Here is a 14714-nt window from a genome sequence, read left to right on the forward strand (position 1 = left end):
CGGGGCTGCAGGTGTGGGAGCAGAGCTCACCTGTCAGGATGCCACCGGAGAGAGCAAGGGGAGGAGAGGGCGGAGCCCTGGGATGTTTGGTCAAGGAGGCTGGCAAGGGGAGCGGCCATCGTGGGAACGAGGCCGGAGGGGCCCTGGACCTCTGCTGGGGGCCACTCACCTTGCGCCTGGGCTGGAGGAAGATGCCAGCCTGCCGCCGGCCCTTGACCGTTTCACCTGTCCACGCGAAGCCATCCCAGCGCCGACCTCTGCACGCTCGCACACACGTTCACACACATGTCCGAGCACCACTAACATGCACACAAGCATGTCCCTCTCTGTGCACACGCACTCACACGGCCACACGCAAGGCACCCTTGTCGAGGTTTGGGAGATGAGTTGACCAGGCAGGGGAACACCTGAGAGCCAAGATGGGCGGGACTGGACCGGACAGAGAAGGACGCGGTCTCCGTGGTCCCTCCGCCCCGGCAGGGAGGGAAGGGTGGGTGTTGCCGGCACGAAGGCGTGAGGTGCCTGTTGGAGGCGTGGTGCAGAGAATGCATCGAAAGAGACAAACCAGAGGGCATGCTGGGTACCAGGGCGCAGGGAAAACTGCAAGCTGAGACCAGGTCGGGGTGGCCCGAGGCCGGAGAGGACACATGGACGGCTCCACCAGGCAGGGAGCACAGAAACGGGGGGGGGGGGCGTTGAAAGAAGTGGCTTTTTTTTTTTTTTTTTCCGAGAAAGAGAGAGAGTCAGAGAGATGGATAGACAGGGACAGACAGATAGGAACAGAGAGAGATGAGAAGCATCAATCATCAGTTTTTTGTTGCGACACCTTTGCTGTTCATTGATTTTCATATGTGCCTTGACCGTGGGCCTTCAGCAGACCGAGTAACCCCTTGCTCGAGCCAGCAACCTTGGGTCCAAGCTGGTGAGCTTTGCTCAAACCAGATGAGCCCAAGCTCAAGCTGGCAACCTCAGGGTCTCAAACCTGAGTCCTCCGCATCCCAGTCTGACACTCTATCCACTGCGCCACCGCCTGGTCAGGCAAGAAGTGGCTTTTTAAGATTTGAGAATTCGAGGAAGTTTATGATCTCTTTTTTTTTTTTTGTATTTTTCTGAAGTTAGAAGAGAGGAGGCAGACAGACTCCCGCATGCGCCCGACCGGGATCCACCGGCATGTCCACCAGGGGGCGACGCTCTGCCCATCCGGGGTGTTACTCTGTTGCAACCAGAGCCAGTCTAGCGCCTGAGGCAGAGGCCACAGAGCCATCCTCAGAGCCCGGGCCAACTTTGCTCCAATGGAGCCTCAGCTGCGGGAGGGGAAGAGAGAGACAGAGAGGAAGGAGGGGGGGAGGGGTGGAGAAGCAGATGGGCGCTTCTCCTGTGTGCCCTGGCCGAGAATCGAACCCAGGACTTCTGCACGCCAGGTGGACGCTCTACCACTGAGTTTATGATCTCTTAAAAAAACAAAAAAAAGTTGATCTTTTAAATGTAGATCTGTCCACACAAAGCACAACGGAGGCATAAGGGACATCTTTGAACACAGACAGGGGCCGGTGGGGGGCAGGCGCTGGGCGGACAGTGACCCCCACGCGTGGGAGGAGAAGCACTCTGACTTTATTTCTGTGGGCTCCCTGGCATTTTCTCCGGGTCCCGGCTGCTGCCTGTGAGGCCCCCCTCCCGACACAGAAGCACCTCTGCGGCCGGGCCCAGCGCCAGGGCCGCTCCCGGCAGGTGCCGGCCCATCTGGCGGCCGATCCGCTTACGTAAGGGGGATTGAGGTGCTCCCGTCTGAGGTCTGAGTCCCTGTCCCTTTGGAGCCTGTGTCCCCACCACTCACTCCCACTCGTCCTGGAGGAACTGCCCCTTGGGGGGGGGGAACTGCCTCAGAGTCCAGGACGGTGCCCGGGTGCCCCCAGGCATCAGGGAAGGAGGGGGCACCCAGGACTTAGGCACCCTCTCTCTGCACACCGCTCCCAGGCACGAGGGCCCTGTGCCCAGGTCAGGGTGCCCAGTGCCCCTCTCACGGTGCCTCGGTGAGGGGCGCTGCTCCCCTAGTCTCCTGCACGGGCGGCACGGTCCGGCTGGGGCCAGCGAGTCTGACCTCTGTATGGGGAATTTCACCAGATTGTTCACTCAATGACCCCAAGCGCCTCGGGACACCCGGCTGCAGCCTGCCCATGGCTGCCCTGATGCCGGGGCCGGAGGAGCCTGTGAGCGTGAACAGCAGAAACCGATTCCTCCTCTGCCTCCCGCCTCCTTCCTCCACCAATCCTCGCTCTTGGGGAGGGGTCGCTGTTCTTTCTCCCACCTCCCACTCACACACACACCTGGAGACTGAGGATTCTGAAGGATCAGGTAGGAGGGGGCAGCATGCATCCACCCTGCATACCCTCCCCCCAGGGCAGTGTTTTCCAGGGTCAGCGTGGACGCTGTGGGTGCCGCCCAGCACTCCGCCTTGGCGTGGGGGGAGTGGCACTGGACCCCCCAGGACTGTGGCTCTTGGGCATTCCCCACCACCTCTGGGCGGGACGGCCCTGCGCTGGGGGGGGCGGGGAGGGTGACAGAGGCCCCCAGTGGACGAGTCCAAGGGCAGGAGCCCTATGAGGGCTCTCCTCCACCCCTGCGGGGACCCCACCCCAGAGACCACACTCCGACGCTCCCCGAGTTGGCCCCGGGCAGGTGAGCTGCCCTCAGAGTCCCCCAGCTTCACCACGGCCACTGACCACGTCAGGCACGTCCCTGCTCATGTGTGTGACCCAGAGGGGTCTCGGGTCGGGGCTGTGCACAGAGGGGGAGCCCACAGGGCGGTGTCGGGGGGCACAGACGGGGAGGCCGCAGCCTGGGTCCCTCACAAACCCCCAGTGCCCACAGGGACCTGTGGACCCCAGACCCTCAGGACCCCTGGAAGGCAAACGTCTGGACTCCCTGAGCCAAGGGACCCTCCTCCGTTGGGGTCCTCCCCCCAATTTTCTCCAACAGCTCCAGTCCCCAAGGCCCCCTTGGGCACAAAACTTAGGTTTTCACTCATTTTCCTAAACGAAACAAGATAAAACCCGCGTAGGGCCACCCTGGCCGATGCGATGAGTGTGTTTGCTGACTTGCCTCTGTGGGGTCAGAGAGCGGGCCTGGGGGCCAGGGGATGGGGTCCCCACCCTCGGGGGTGACAGGCAGCCGGCCTCGGGACCCCACACAAGGAGGGGTACTCGGGGCCGAGAGGGGCGGAGGGTGTGGCCCCAGGACGCAGGCAGGGGCTGCCGGGACCTTGGTGGAGAGGGCAGTCGGATGCCCGTCCTGGGCAGGAAGCCAGTGCATGGCCATGCTTCAGACAAACTTTAATAAGACTCAGGCAGCGACACCCCCTGCAGGTAAGAACAAGCGCTGACCGGCTGGGCCGCCCACCAGGCCGGTCCCTGCCCCCGAAGCCACACGGGCTCCCCCGGGGAGGCAGCCGACAGCAGATGGAGGGGCGGCTCCGAAGGGTGCAGGGTCCCTCGGGGCCCCTAGATCATGCCGGCCAGCCAGGGCGGCAAGAAGAGGCCCACGGTGCCCAGCAGGCAGACGAGGACGAAGACCCAGAGGAAGATGCGGTCGATGACCATGGCTACATACTTCCAGTCCTCCTTCACCTGAAACACACACTCGCGTCAGGTCCCCGGTGTCCTCTCCTGGCCGCCCGGCTGGCCGGGGAGGCGGGCACACCTGCGTTGAGGTGACCGGGAGGGAGGGGACGCAGAGCAGCGACCTGTCCTGCTGAGGTGGGGCTCGTGCGTGAGCCGTCGGGGCTCGGAGGGGGGAGGGCCCACTCAGGGGCCAACATCTCCGCTGCTGTGGGAGACGGGGGTTCAGCGCTGTGCCCCCCGCTTCACCTGCTTTGAGCACGAACAGCAGAAACATACTCCTCCTCTGTCTACGGAGGAGCCCCAGGGTCCAGGCTGCCGAGGCACAGAGAGGCTATGGGGGGAGGGGGGGAAGAAGACCCCAGCCCGGGCTGGCCACTCCGAGGTCCAGGCTCCTAAACCACCTCTGTGGTGAGACCCCCAGGAGCAACGAACACGGCTCAGGGAGGCCCGGCCGGGCCACAGCGGGTCCTGGGACAGCAGCCTGTTGGTGCCCGAGGGACCGGAAAGGGAGTAGCCCCAGGACCCAGGCCGGCTGGGCAGGCGTGGGGCAGACAGGCCCTGGGCAAGGGGCAGGGCTCAGCCGTCCCGTTCAGGGCATGCCTGCCGGGGGTGGGGGGCGGCTGATTCCGCGTGGAGGGGGGCTGATTCCGCATGGGGGGGGGCTGATTCTGCATGTGGGGGGGCTGATTCCGCATGGGGGGGGCTGATTCTGCATGTGGGGGGGCTGATTCTGCATGTGGGGGGGCTGATTCTGCATGGGGGGGCTGATTCTGCATGTGGGGGGGCTGATTCCGCATGTGGGGGGCTGATTCCGCGGGGGGGGGGCTGATTCTGCATCCCCATTTCCTGCTCTGATTTTGAGAAGGAATCAGGTGTCCCGAGGGTTTGACACCAAACCTCAATGGCCTGTTTATGCCCAGGAAACCAGAGAGCAAACAGGGTCACCTATAAATAAGTCTGCCCTGGACTATCCCGCTGCTGCCGGAGGTCACGCTGTTCCTGCGGCCTTTCATCCGTCCCCCTGGGTGTGCGCCCGGCCCCAGGATGAAACGCCCAGCACAGACCAAAGCCGCCTGCCTGCCTGCCTGCCTGGTCGTCCAGGTGATCTGTGACGTCACACTGTCCCCCGAGGAGCGGCCCACGCTCTCGCTCCGAAGCCAGAACCAGGTGGTGCATCCTGGCGCCAGGCGGGCGGGTGAAGGGCGGCCGGAGGCGGAGCTAACGCCAACCAGGCCTAAATGGGGTTAGCGGCTCTCCCTGCTGCTGCGGGCTTTATGTCCTGCAGCCCAAAGGGGCGTCCCCATGATCTGCTCCTGACGGCCACTCTGGGCCACTTACCCCACCCAACCCCACGCTGGGGGCCTGGCCAGGATGGGAGCCACAGGGAGGAGGAGGCCCGGCCAGGCGGGGGCGCAGCTGCTGCGTGCCCCAGAGCTGGCCACCTGCGTCTGGGCGCGGTTTCTGGAAACTTGTCTCACCAGCCACTCTCTCCTGCAGAGCGCCTGCTCGTGCCCCCTGGCCCGGGGGACCCCCAGACGCAGCCTGGGGGCGGGGACTTACCGAGAAGTCCGTATCCTCCGCTTTCAGGTGGTCTGCAATGTACTGGACACCCTCGACGGCCTGCGTCAGGGCGGGTGACAGCGGCGGGTCCCGGGGTGCAGCTTTGGCGTTGCGGGCTTTGAGTGCAGCGTCTGGGGACCCCGGGGATGGCTCCTGGCACTTGCATTTGCAGGGAGAAGCTTGGTCTGGGGACGGGACTTTGGCCCAGGGAGCCTTTGGAGAGCCGGCCCGGGGGCCGTTGGCCTGGGAGGCGGCCTCTTCTCGGGGGGCGCAGTTCTGAACGCTCCGAGACCGGCACCGGACATCCCCTTCCTCTGCCTTGTCGGGGCTGGACAGGTACTGGACGCTCAGGGACCGGGCTTTGGCCAGCCCCGGGGCCCGCGTGCTGGTGGGCGAGGAGCAGGGGCTGGCTTTCTCGGCCTTCGCCGGCTGCAGGGCGGGCACCTGCTCTGAGGGCGAAGACACGCAGGCCGCCTGGGGCTTGGTCAGCTCATCCAGGGGGCCGCAGAAGGACAGGGCAGGCGAGGGGCCGCGGCTCCTCCGGACTCCGCCGGCCGGGCGGGGTCCCCCCTCGGGCTGGGGCCAGAAGGGCGGGGCGCCGGCCACCTTGTGCATGGACTCGATGAGCCGCCGGCAGTTGTCCTTGACCACGGAGGGCCGCTTCATGAAGAGCAGCCGCGGCACGGCGTCCAGGAAGACCCGGCGCACCCAGTGGGGCATGGTGTGCGTGCGCGGCGACCGGTGGTGCACGTTGAGCACGAAGACGGTGATGATGATGGAGAGGGTGACGAAGATCATGGTGAAGAGCAGGTACTCGCCGATGAGCGGGATGACCAGCGAGGTGGAGGGGATGATCTCGGTGATGAGCAGCAGGAAGACCGTGAGCGACAGCAGCACGGAGATGCAGAGCGTGATCTTCTCGCCGCACTCGGAGGGCAGGTAGAAGACCAGCACGGTCAGGCAGGAGATGAGCAGGCAGGGCACGATGAGGTTGATGGTGTAGAACAGCGGCAGGCGCCGGATGACGAAGGCGTAGGTGATGTCCGGGTACACCTCGGCGCAGCACTCGTACTTCCGGGTGTTGTAGGTGCCCACGGCCTCCACGATCACCCACTCCCCGCTCTCCCAGAAGTCCAGCTGGTCCACGCGGCTCTGCATGGTCACCAGGTCGATCTTGGCCTTGTCATACGTCCAGGACCCGAACTTCATGGTGCAGTTCTGCTGGTCGAAGGGGAAGAAGGTGACGTCGATGCTGCAGGAGCTCTTGTAGATGGCGGGCGGCGTCCACTGCACCCGCCCGTCGTGGAAGAGGTGGGCCTTGGTCAGGTGGGTGACGGCGAAGTCCCCGTCCGCGCTGGGCGGGAAGAGAGGGGTGAGACCCGGGGACGGGGGGGTGGGGGGAGCCCGACGCCCGGCCCCCGGGGGCACCTGCCGCACGACCCCGGGTCTGGGCTCCAGGCAGGTGCGGCCTGGCTGTGCCGCTGTCTCAGACTCAGTTTCCCCACTCGGACCTGGTGGCGCTCACATGCAGGTGGAGGCGGCAGCCCTCCCGCAAAGCCCCTGGGGGAAGCTGGCAGGAAACCTCCCCTCAGCCCCCAGGAAACCCTCACTGGCAGCACCGCCCACGTCACGCTGGTCTTGGCACCGGCGGAGGTGCCGTCCGGCCTTGGCAAGGTCCCTGGAGGGGCTGAGGGATGGCCCCGTGCTCTGCACATGGAACCCAGCATGAAGGAGCAGCTTCCTCTGAGCACGGCTGGGAACCCCCTGGCGAGGCCTGGGCCCTGTCCTCAGTGCTGGCTCCTCTTGGTCGGGCAGAGAACAACATCACCCCGCAGGACCTGGTGTGGAGTCAGGGTGAACTGTCCAGCCGTGAGCCTCTCTGTGCCGGGCTGGCTGTGTGGGGCTGCGGCCCTGAGCCGGGCAGGGGCAGACAAGCCCTTTGTGGGTCTGGCTGGCCAACGTCCCTGCTCTAGGCCCCGAGATGCCCCGGGACTGGTCTTGCCACACCTTGTGCTCCAAGTAGGCAGCATAGCCTCAGGGGTGTGATCTCCCAACACGGGGGTGCCCCGGAGCCATCTGGAAAGCTGGGTTCTGCCCCCGCACTCCCACTTGGCCAGCAGCTCCGGCTGACCGCTGGGCCCTGCTCATGTGCCCACCTCTGGCCTGCAGCCACGGCTGCCCCAGGACCCGGGCCCACTCGGTGGCTATGGTGCAGCCAGCACGGCACCAACCACACCCCACAGAGAAGCTGACGTCCCCCCCCCCCACTACCTCCCACAGGTCCCGGCAGCAGCGAGGGGGGGCGGGGGGTTTAGATGGCAGCCCCCTCTCCTAAGCAGCTGCGGAGGACCCCGAGGCTGAGGAGCTGAGTGTGGACCCCAGGAAGGCGGGATGGCGGGAGGACTCAGGCTTGTGGTTCGGGCTGAGAGCCTGTCCCCCCCACACTCCCCCAGCTGACCCCTCGCTTAATGCGCCCTCGAAACCACCTCACGTGCGGCACTTTCCCGCGGCCATTACTGGAATCAATTAAGTTGGAAGAGAAGCTCCCTCGTTCTCAAAGAGCAACATTTTGTAGGTCAGGCCCAGCGCCCCGGGGGCCGGAAAGGGGGCTGTGTGCGGGGGTCTGTGTGGGGGAGGGGGCGGGGCTGCTTCAGAGGGTGGGAGGGAGCCACGGGCACATCTCTGTGGGCACTGTGAGAGCCCCCTGAGCCTGAGACGGGAACTGTGGGCACGAATTCAGCCACGACGCGGTAGGGACCCAGGGGCAGAGTACGGCAGGCTGTCCTGGCTCGGAGACCCCCGGCGAGGGTCCTGGGCAGGACCAGTCTGAGCCCCCTGTCTGCTACCCGGACTCTCAGCGCAGAACCGTCCACATGAGCAGATTCCAGCTCAGCTCTGGGGCTGGGACACGGCTTTGTTCGCTCAGGAGTGTGAGGAGTGGGTCTGGGGGCTTGTGGTGATGACCACCGGGAGGGGCCGGAGAGCCCAGATGGGGGGGAGGGGTGCAGGGGGCTGAGAACTGGACTGAGGCTGGCAGCCCGGGGCCCCCACCACCCCTCCCTGCGAGAACCCCGCATGTCCACACTTCAGGAACGGACGTGGCACGTAGGGCAGAGGACAGGTTCTGGGAGTGACTCCAGCCGCAGGGGGCAGCTCGGGGGCCTGCAGTCGTGGGGGGGGTGGGATCCAGCCCCTTTTCCCTGTCCCCGGGGAGGGGGGGAGAGACCAGGCCGAGCGAGACAGAGGGGCCCACCCACGGTCCCCGGGTGGGTCTGGCGGCCACGGAGGCCCCGATGCCTGCACTGCACCCAGGCCCCTCGACCTCCTTGCTGCTTTGGGTGAGGCCCAGACACCGGCCACCTCTCGCTCCCCCGGCCTGGGCAGAGCCGCTGGACGTGGGCACCTGCCACCTCGCCTGCTGGGACCCCCCCCCGCCCCGCCTCCCGCCAGGCTCACTTGTTGTAGAGGACGATGTCCGGCCGCCAGATGAGCTCGGAAGGGATGCGGATGGAAGTGACGTTGTCGTAGTCGCCGGGGTCCCAGCGCAGCTTGTAGTCACGCCACTCCTGTGGGGCGGGGGGAGAACGGGGCGGCCACAGGGGGGGGGTGAGCGGCAGGAGAGGGGGGGCGGGGCGGGCGGGGGCTCCCCTCCCACTCACCTGCTTCACCCACACGTTCGTCGTCATCATCTGGTTCTTCTCATCCTAGGACACAAACGAGGAAAGGAGTCATGGCCCCCCTCTTACCCACAAGGACGGGCCCAGGCTGAGCGAGCATGGGGCAGGAGTGAGCACCTCGTCTCTGGAAGTAATCAAGCCAGAGATGGCGGGCCCAGAGGGGACATGGGGACACAGGGACAAGGCCTGCCTGCACCTTTTCGGAAGGAAAGCGAGGGCAAGCTTCGGCCGAAGGCATGGGCGGCAGGGGCCTGGACCTTCCCCCAGGTGTGGACACTTGTGTGTGGGACAGGGAGGTGCCCGAGCCCCCCACCCCGCCCCCGCTGAGAACCTGTCCTGCTCTGTCCCTGCACACGAGGCCTAGGTGAGCAGGCACCTGCCCCCTCTGGCGGCCACCACATCCATTCTGTATGCTCCAGGCCTCCACTCAGACAAGCCCCCAGCTGGCCGTGTCCACTGCCCTTGGCCCTGCTCTACCGTGGGTCCACCTAGGACAGGCCACTCAGCTGAACAAGCGGGACTCCCCCAGAAAAGGATGCTGGGGAGTATGTGTGACCTGAGCAGAGGCTGGAACCGATGGCTCTCAGTCCTGCCCCTCCCTCTGGGAAGACGGCCTGCCCTGCTGCGCCCCATCCTCCCCCCCCCCGCCCCCCAGGCTCAGGGAGCTTCAAGGTGACCGGCAGGGCCTGGCTTCCCTCCCCAGGTGGCGGCCCAGCTCCGTTCCTGCAATGTCAGCTCAGGGCCAGGGAAGCATCGGCGATGCCCCAGGCTCCTCTGCAGATGTAAACTCACACGCCACACACGCCCCAGCACTCCAGCCCACAGTTCTGCAGCAAATACGTGAGCCCCGCGAGGGGAGAGGCACAGCACCCAGCCCCTTCCACCTACAGCCTGGCCCAGGGCCTCAGCGAGGACGGCTCATCAGCACCCCTGTGGGGGCGGGCGTGCCCCCAGTCAGCCCCAGTGCCACAGCACAGACTGGGAGCTGGTCCCCCCACCTCACCCCTGCCTGGTGCTACCAGGGGCCTGGGGTCTCCCCTCCCAGCCTGGGCCTCTCCTGGGCAAACTGGGGAGCGAGGAGCCCCCGGGAGCCTGCCTGGAGGTGGCAGCCAGGTCTGGGGTGCAGCCGGAACCCTGAGCGGCCGCCTGCGCCTGCGCCAGCCACCACGCTGAAGCGTGTCTGTGAACCTCTGCAGGGTCAGCAACCTGGACGCCTCCAGCTGCCTTCCCGAGGGGCTCCAGCCAGGAGCACTTTGCAGGAACCACTGGAGGTCAGCTCCGGAATGCCTGAGGGCAAACGGAAGCCTCGCCAGAGCTGAGGATGGGCGAGCCGATGGGGTCTCCCTGCTGATGGGGCCCATGCTGGCCCTGCGTCCTTCTGAAGGTGGCCACAGCCCCTCCCACCTCCCAAAGCCCCTCAGCATTGCCTCTCAGCCCAAGGCGGCAACACTGTGCTTACGCTAGTTCACAGGGGAGAAGACAGGTGGGCGGCCCCTGTGTCACCGTGACGGTGTCCGCCGGACACCAGGGCCCTCAAGCCCCTCACTGAGCCAACTCGGGGTGAGGGTCCTGGCAGGGGGGCGGGCAGGCAATTGGGGACCTCTGTAGCCCCTGCAGCTGGATGAACCAGGCTTTCAGAGGCCCCTCCCTGCCAGGCTGGAGCCCACACTCCAAGGCCTTGGGGGCCCCACCCCAGCTGTGTGCCCATCGCTCCGTCAGGTCACGCCCGCAGGATGGGTCCCCACCCCAAATGGGTGCCCCAGCCCCTCCAGAGCAGTGGCCACCTGGAGGCTGGACCCCAGCATCCTTCCAGCAACCCTGTTAGTCCCTAACCAGGAAGGTTAATACACCTCAGACCCTGCACTCTAAACCTCTGCATCATAGGGGTCTCTTGGACCCGCTGAGGTCAGGTGCTGCCCCATCAGGTGCACGATTCACACAAGAGCGCCCACAACCTGACCTGAGCCCCCCAGCGGAGGCATTTCTACCCTTTGCTTCAGGAGCTGAGAGCCCCTCCCAAGGCTGAAGACACGGCTCTGGGGTCTCCCCATGTCAGGGAGAGACGGGCAGGGCCCGGGCGGGATGTGCAGGCTGCAGCCCACAGAGCACGTGCAGGCTCCTCAGCCCCGGGGCCACTGCCAGGACCATGGGTGACAGCCAAGGGGCCCCCGAGCTCCCCGGACCCCCCACCGCCACACCTACCACGTCAATGAGCTGTGCGATGGACAGGCCGAAGTGGACAAAGACCACATCCGAGATGTTGGCCACGGGCCGGGACCACTTGTTGTAGCCAGAGAAGAGTTTCTTCAGCAGCCGTTCCTCTGCGTGGACCCGCGTCTCCACGTGGCTGCTCACTGGGGACGGACCAGCGTGTGGTGGTTCAGCAGCAGGGTTCGGTGGCCCTCCAGGCTGCCCTCCGGCCTCATGCCAGGTTGTGCTCGGCTACCCTGTTTCCCTCCATCTCTGCTGGCGTATCCCTCTCACCTCAGGACCTTTGCACGTGCTGCCCCACTCCCTGCCTCGAGTTCTCCTCTACTCGGGGTGTAATCGTCACTCCCTCGGAGAAGCCTTGCCAGCCCCCTCGGGCTTTCCTAGCAGGGGCACCTCCCCACAGAAGTGGACGACTGTTCCCACAGGCTCTGATGTGGGTAAGTATCTCTGGCCATCAGCAGTCCTAGGACCCTTGCCTCGCAGCACAAGGTGGGGGAAACCACAGGATGAGGGACAGAGGGCCGTAGGGGGCAGAGGGCAGACCCAGGCAGGTACAGAGAAGAGGAGCGAAGGTCCAACCACCCAGAACCTGCCTCCAGTGGCTGCCACCAACCCTAAGTGCGGCCTAGGAAGAAATGACCCTCCCCCGATGCCTTGAGGGGCACTTTAATGCTGACCCTGACAGCCAGCCTGGCACCCTGTGTTCTTGGATGGACACACAGACTGCCCTCCCAGAAGGCTGGAGAGAGCCCCCCACCGGGGTGGCGGCCTGGGAAACTGTCCCTTGCATTCCACCTTCCATCTCAATAGCCAGTCTGCTGTCTGACCGCCTCCCTGCCTCCTGAGTGGTTTGGGAGAGGGATGGGAGACTCCGTGCCCTTGTCCCTCTTCTAGTCCTGCTCACCTGTGAGTCAAAGACAGGGCATGAGGAGGGCTCGTGCACCCTTGGGCTGGGTCCTAGACCCAGACCCTGCACTCCCAGCCTACAGCCCAGCCTTGCCTCCTGGCCCCAGTGACCAGGAAGGTGTAGCTTCTCCTCCATGGGGAGGCCAGGGGTTCAATTCCCTCCATCCCCCCTGAATAGCAAGGTGGCTGCCGGGACGGGAGGTGGAGGGGATTGGAACTTCTCCGTCCTGGTGAGCCTGGAGGCGCAGAAAACGCGGGAGGCCACCCTTGTGATCCCCTAAAATCAGGAGCACGCGTGGGGGCGGGGCAGGTCTGCAGGGGAAGGGGCTGGGGGCTGGTGAGCGAGATGGACCCCTCTTTTCTCCACCTGACTTGGAGCTTCTGGGTCCAGCTGCCGAAAGGAGAGCCCAACCCCACCCCCCAAGCCCGCTCCCCACATTCGGGCGGGTTAACTCCTTCCTCGCCCCGTTCAGCCGCTGCCGCAGGACCGCCTCGGCTTGTCAGGGACGGGGAGCCTCCGCCGTGGCCCCGTCGCGCGCACCCGCGGTTTGGGTCCGCAGCCAGGGACCTCCCTCCTCGGGCTCGGGAGGTCCTGGGCCTCCCTGAAAGGGGCAGAGAAGAGCCCTCCAGCGCCCTGAAACTTACCGGGCAGGAGGCCGGCCCCCAGGAACAGCAGCAGCGGCAGCAGCGGCGGCGACGTCGCCCGGGAACCCCCGAGATCCATGGCGCACCCAACCGACTCTAGACGCGGGCGGCTGCCGGCTCCGCCGCGTCCTCGCTCCGAGGCCCGCGTGCGCCCAACTTCATGCCCCCTGTGCCGCTTCAGCCACACCGTCCACCGGGCCGGGCTCGCCGCTCTCCCCGCGGGGCCGGGAGTGCGGGGCCGTGGGCTCCGCGGCGCAGCCCCGCCCGGACCTGCCCGCCTCCAGCCGGAGGGGAGGAGGGGGAGGAGAGGGAGAGGGAGGAAGTCGGAGGGCGGGCGAGGACGGGGGCGGAGGGGGCGGGGCTCAGCCGCCGGGTAAAGTTTCCCTCGTGCTCCCGGGGCTGGGGACGTGCCCGCGCCGTGGGTGGGGGGACCGTGGTCACGGCGCGCGGCCGGGGGACGCCAGCGCGGGGCTGGTTTCCGAACCCAGAGGCACTGACCCCACCCTAGTCCCCAATCCTCAGCCCCCCGCGCCCCACCGCCTGCCTGGAGGGCAGGTGCGTACCCAGGGGTTCCGGGCGCGAGGCGGGGCGCCCCGCACGCTTCTAGTTAACTCACCTCCACCCCGCTTAGAAATCACAGGTCCCTCGTCAGCTTTCCAGGGAGTCGTTCAGGAAACAGTCCACCCCTATCCGCCTGTGGCCGGCGGACCAGGAGCATGTCCTGGGGAGCCCGACCCACTGCCCGCGTTCCTGGGATGAGGGAAGGAGCCTACCGCCCCTGCACCCTCGCGAAGCCTCGTCTTGCAGCGTGCAGGTCCGGCCTGGGGCGGGATTCCCGGTCCCACCTCCGCGCAGCCTGCGAGCCCGTGGAGGGTGTGAGGACAGCGCCCACAACGCACGCTGTGGGCAGTGGCCGTGGGGCGGCCGCGGAGGGTTTCAGACCCAGGTGCCGGGAGAACACACCCCGGGCGCGCCGGGACTGGTCTTCAACACTATGGGTCAGAACCGAGATGCCGGCGCGGGCGCGCTGGGTGCCCGGGCAGGGGCTCCGCCCTCAGGCAGGTCCAGGTGGCCGCCGTCCGAGCAGCGGGGGCCTGGAGGTGGGGCCGGGAGGGACCACAGTCTGCAGCGAGGAGAGGGCGCGCGCCGCAGAAACACGAGACCCGCGGCCATTCCTGCGCCCGCGTTACCCAATCCCCCCCTCCTCACTTCCCCGTCCCTGTGCTGGGGCCCTGCGGGGGACCGGGCTCCCCAAACGGAGACTTGGAGCGAGGATGGGGGCAGAGGACTGAGGGCTGGAGACATCTCCGCCTTCCTCTTACGCGGGCACCTCGCCACTGGAGGGGCAGCAGATGGGTCAGAGGCCCCTCCTCGGCCCCCTTACCCAGACACCAACGCTCAGTGAGTGACAGGTTCTGTGGTAAGGTGGCAGCTTCCAGCAGGGACAGGCCCTGCTCCGCCCTCTCCTGCCCCTGCCTCTTCCCCATATCTCCACTCTTCACAGCGAGTTATCTGTCCGCTCCGGGCAGGTACAAAGAGACCTTTCCAGTGCTGGGTCCTGCGTGTGCAGTTTCAGCAGTGATGGTCATTCTAGATGCTGGCCCATGCAAATGAGGCAGGTGGGTTCACTGGGCTCCCACAACACCCTTAGGAGGCGGGCTCTCTGCTTATCCCTGCGTTCTGATGAGAAAATGGACCCACAGAGAGGCTAAGCCACCTGCCCAAGGTCACACAGCCAGTCGTGAGATTCCAACCCAGGTCACCTGTCTTCAGGGCCTGCACTCTGGCTTCCTTCCAGCCACGGGCATGGCATGTCTCGGGGCTGACCTGTGTCCTGCTGGCCCTCCTTGGAGCCAGGGAAGCCTGCCCTCATGGACACCACCCAGCCCCACGTGTGGCTCCCCCTGGGACCACCCCACAGACCCCAGGCCTGGTCTGGACTCTGTCCTCTTTCCACAGGTAGGCCAGAGTCTCTCGCCTCCTCTCCTCCTTACCCACCCACGTCCTCCAGTGCTGTGCCAGGCCCCGGATTCTTCTGGCATCTTCCGGTGCTGTCATGAGCCAGCTCTGTGCGAGGAACCGGCATGTTCTCCAAGCT

At 66.2% G+C, this 14714-nt stretch overlaps 1 protein-coding gene across 2 annotated transcripts; it reads right to left on the reverse strand.

The window, feature by feature from the left end:
- Positions 1–3308: 3308 nt before the first annotated feature.
- Positions 3309–12887, reverse strand: CHRNA4 (cholinergic receptor nicotinic alpha 4 subunit). 2 transcript variants are annotated; one of them, XM_066384388.1, is made up of 6 exons: positions 12617–12887; positions 11057–11208; positions 8837–8881; positions 8634–8743; positions 5178–6531; positions 3309–3623 (listed from the first exon to the last, which is right to left on the reverse strand). In XM_066384388.1, the coding sequence occupies exons 1-6, from the start codon at positions 12693–12695 to the stop codon at positions 3498–3500; spliced, it is 1866 nt and encodes a 621-aa protein (XP_066240485.1). In that variant the 5' UTR covers positions 12696–12887; the 3' UTR covers positions 3309–3497. The 2 variants fall into 2 exon arrangements, with proteins under 2 accessions (XP_066240485.1, XP_066240486.1); XM_066384389.1 differs by lacking the exons at positions 8837–8881; positions 11057–11208; positions 12617–12887 and having other exon boundaries at positions 5178–6395; positions 8634–8701.
- Positions 12888–14714: the final 1827 nt, after the last annotated feature.

The sequence above is a fragment of the Saccopteryx leptura genome, chromosome 5 (genome assembly GCF_036850995.1).
Source record: "Saccopteryx leptura isolate mSacLep1 chromosome 5, mSacLep1_pri_phased_curated, whole genome shotgun sequence".
Classification (NCBI taxonomy): Eukaryota; Metazoa; Chordata; class Mammalia; order Chiroptera; family Emballonuridae; genus Saccopteryx; species Saccopteryx leptura.

Excerpts from the sequence above, each read along its gene's own strand:
- CHRNA4 (XM_066384388.1), bottom strand. The coding sequence starts at position 12,695 with ATGGATCTCGGGGGTTCCCGGGCGACGTCGCCGCCGCTGCTGCCGCTG. Across the intron at positions 6,532-8,633 it reads GACATCGTCCTCTACAACAA|CGCGGACGGGGACTTCGCCG; the intron begins GTGAGCCTGGCG and ends CTTCCCGCCCAG. Across the intron at positions 3,624-5,177 it reads CGGAGGATACGGACTTCTCG|GTGAAGGAGGACTGGAAGTA; the intron begins GTAAGTCCCCGC and ends TGTGTGTTTCAG.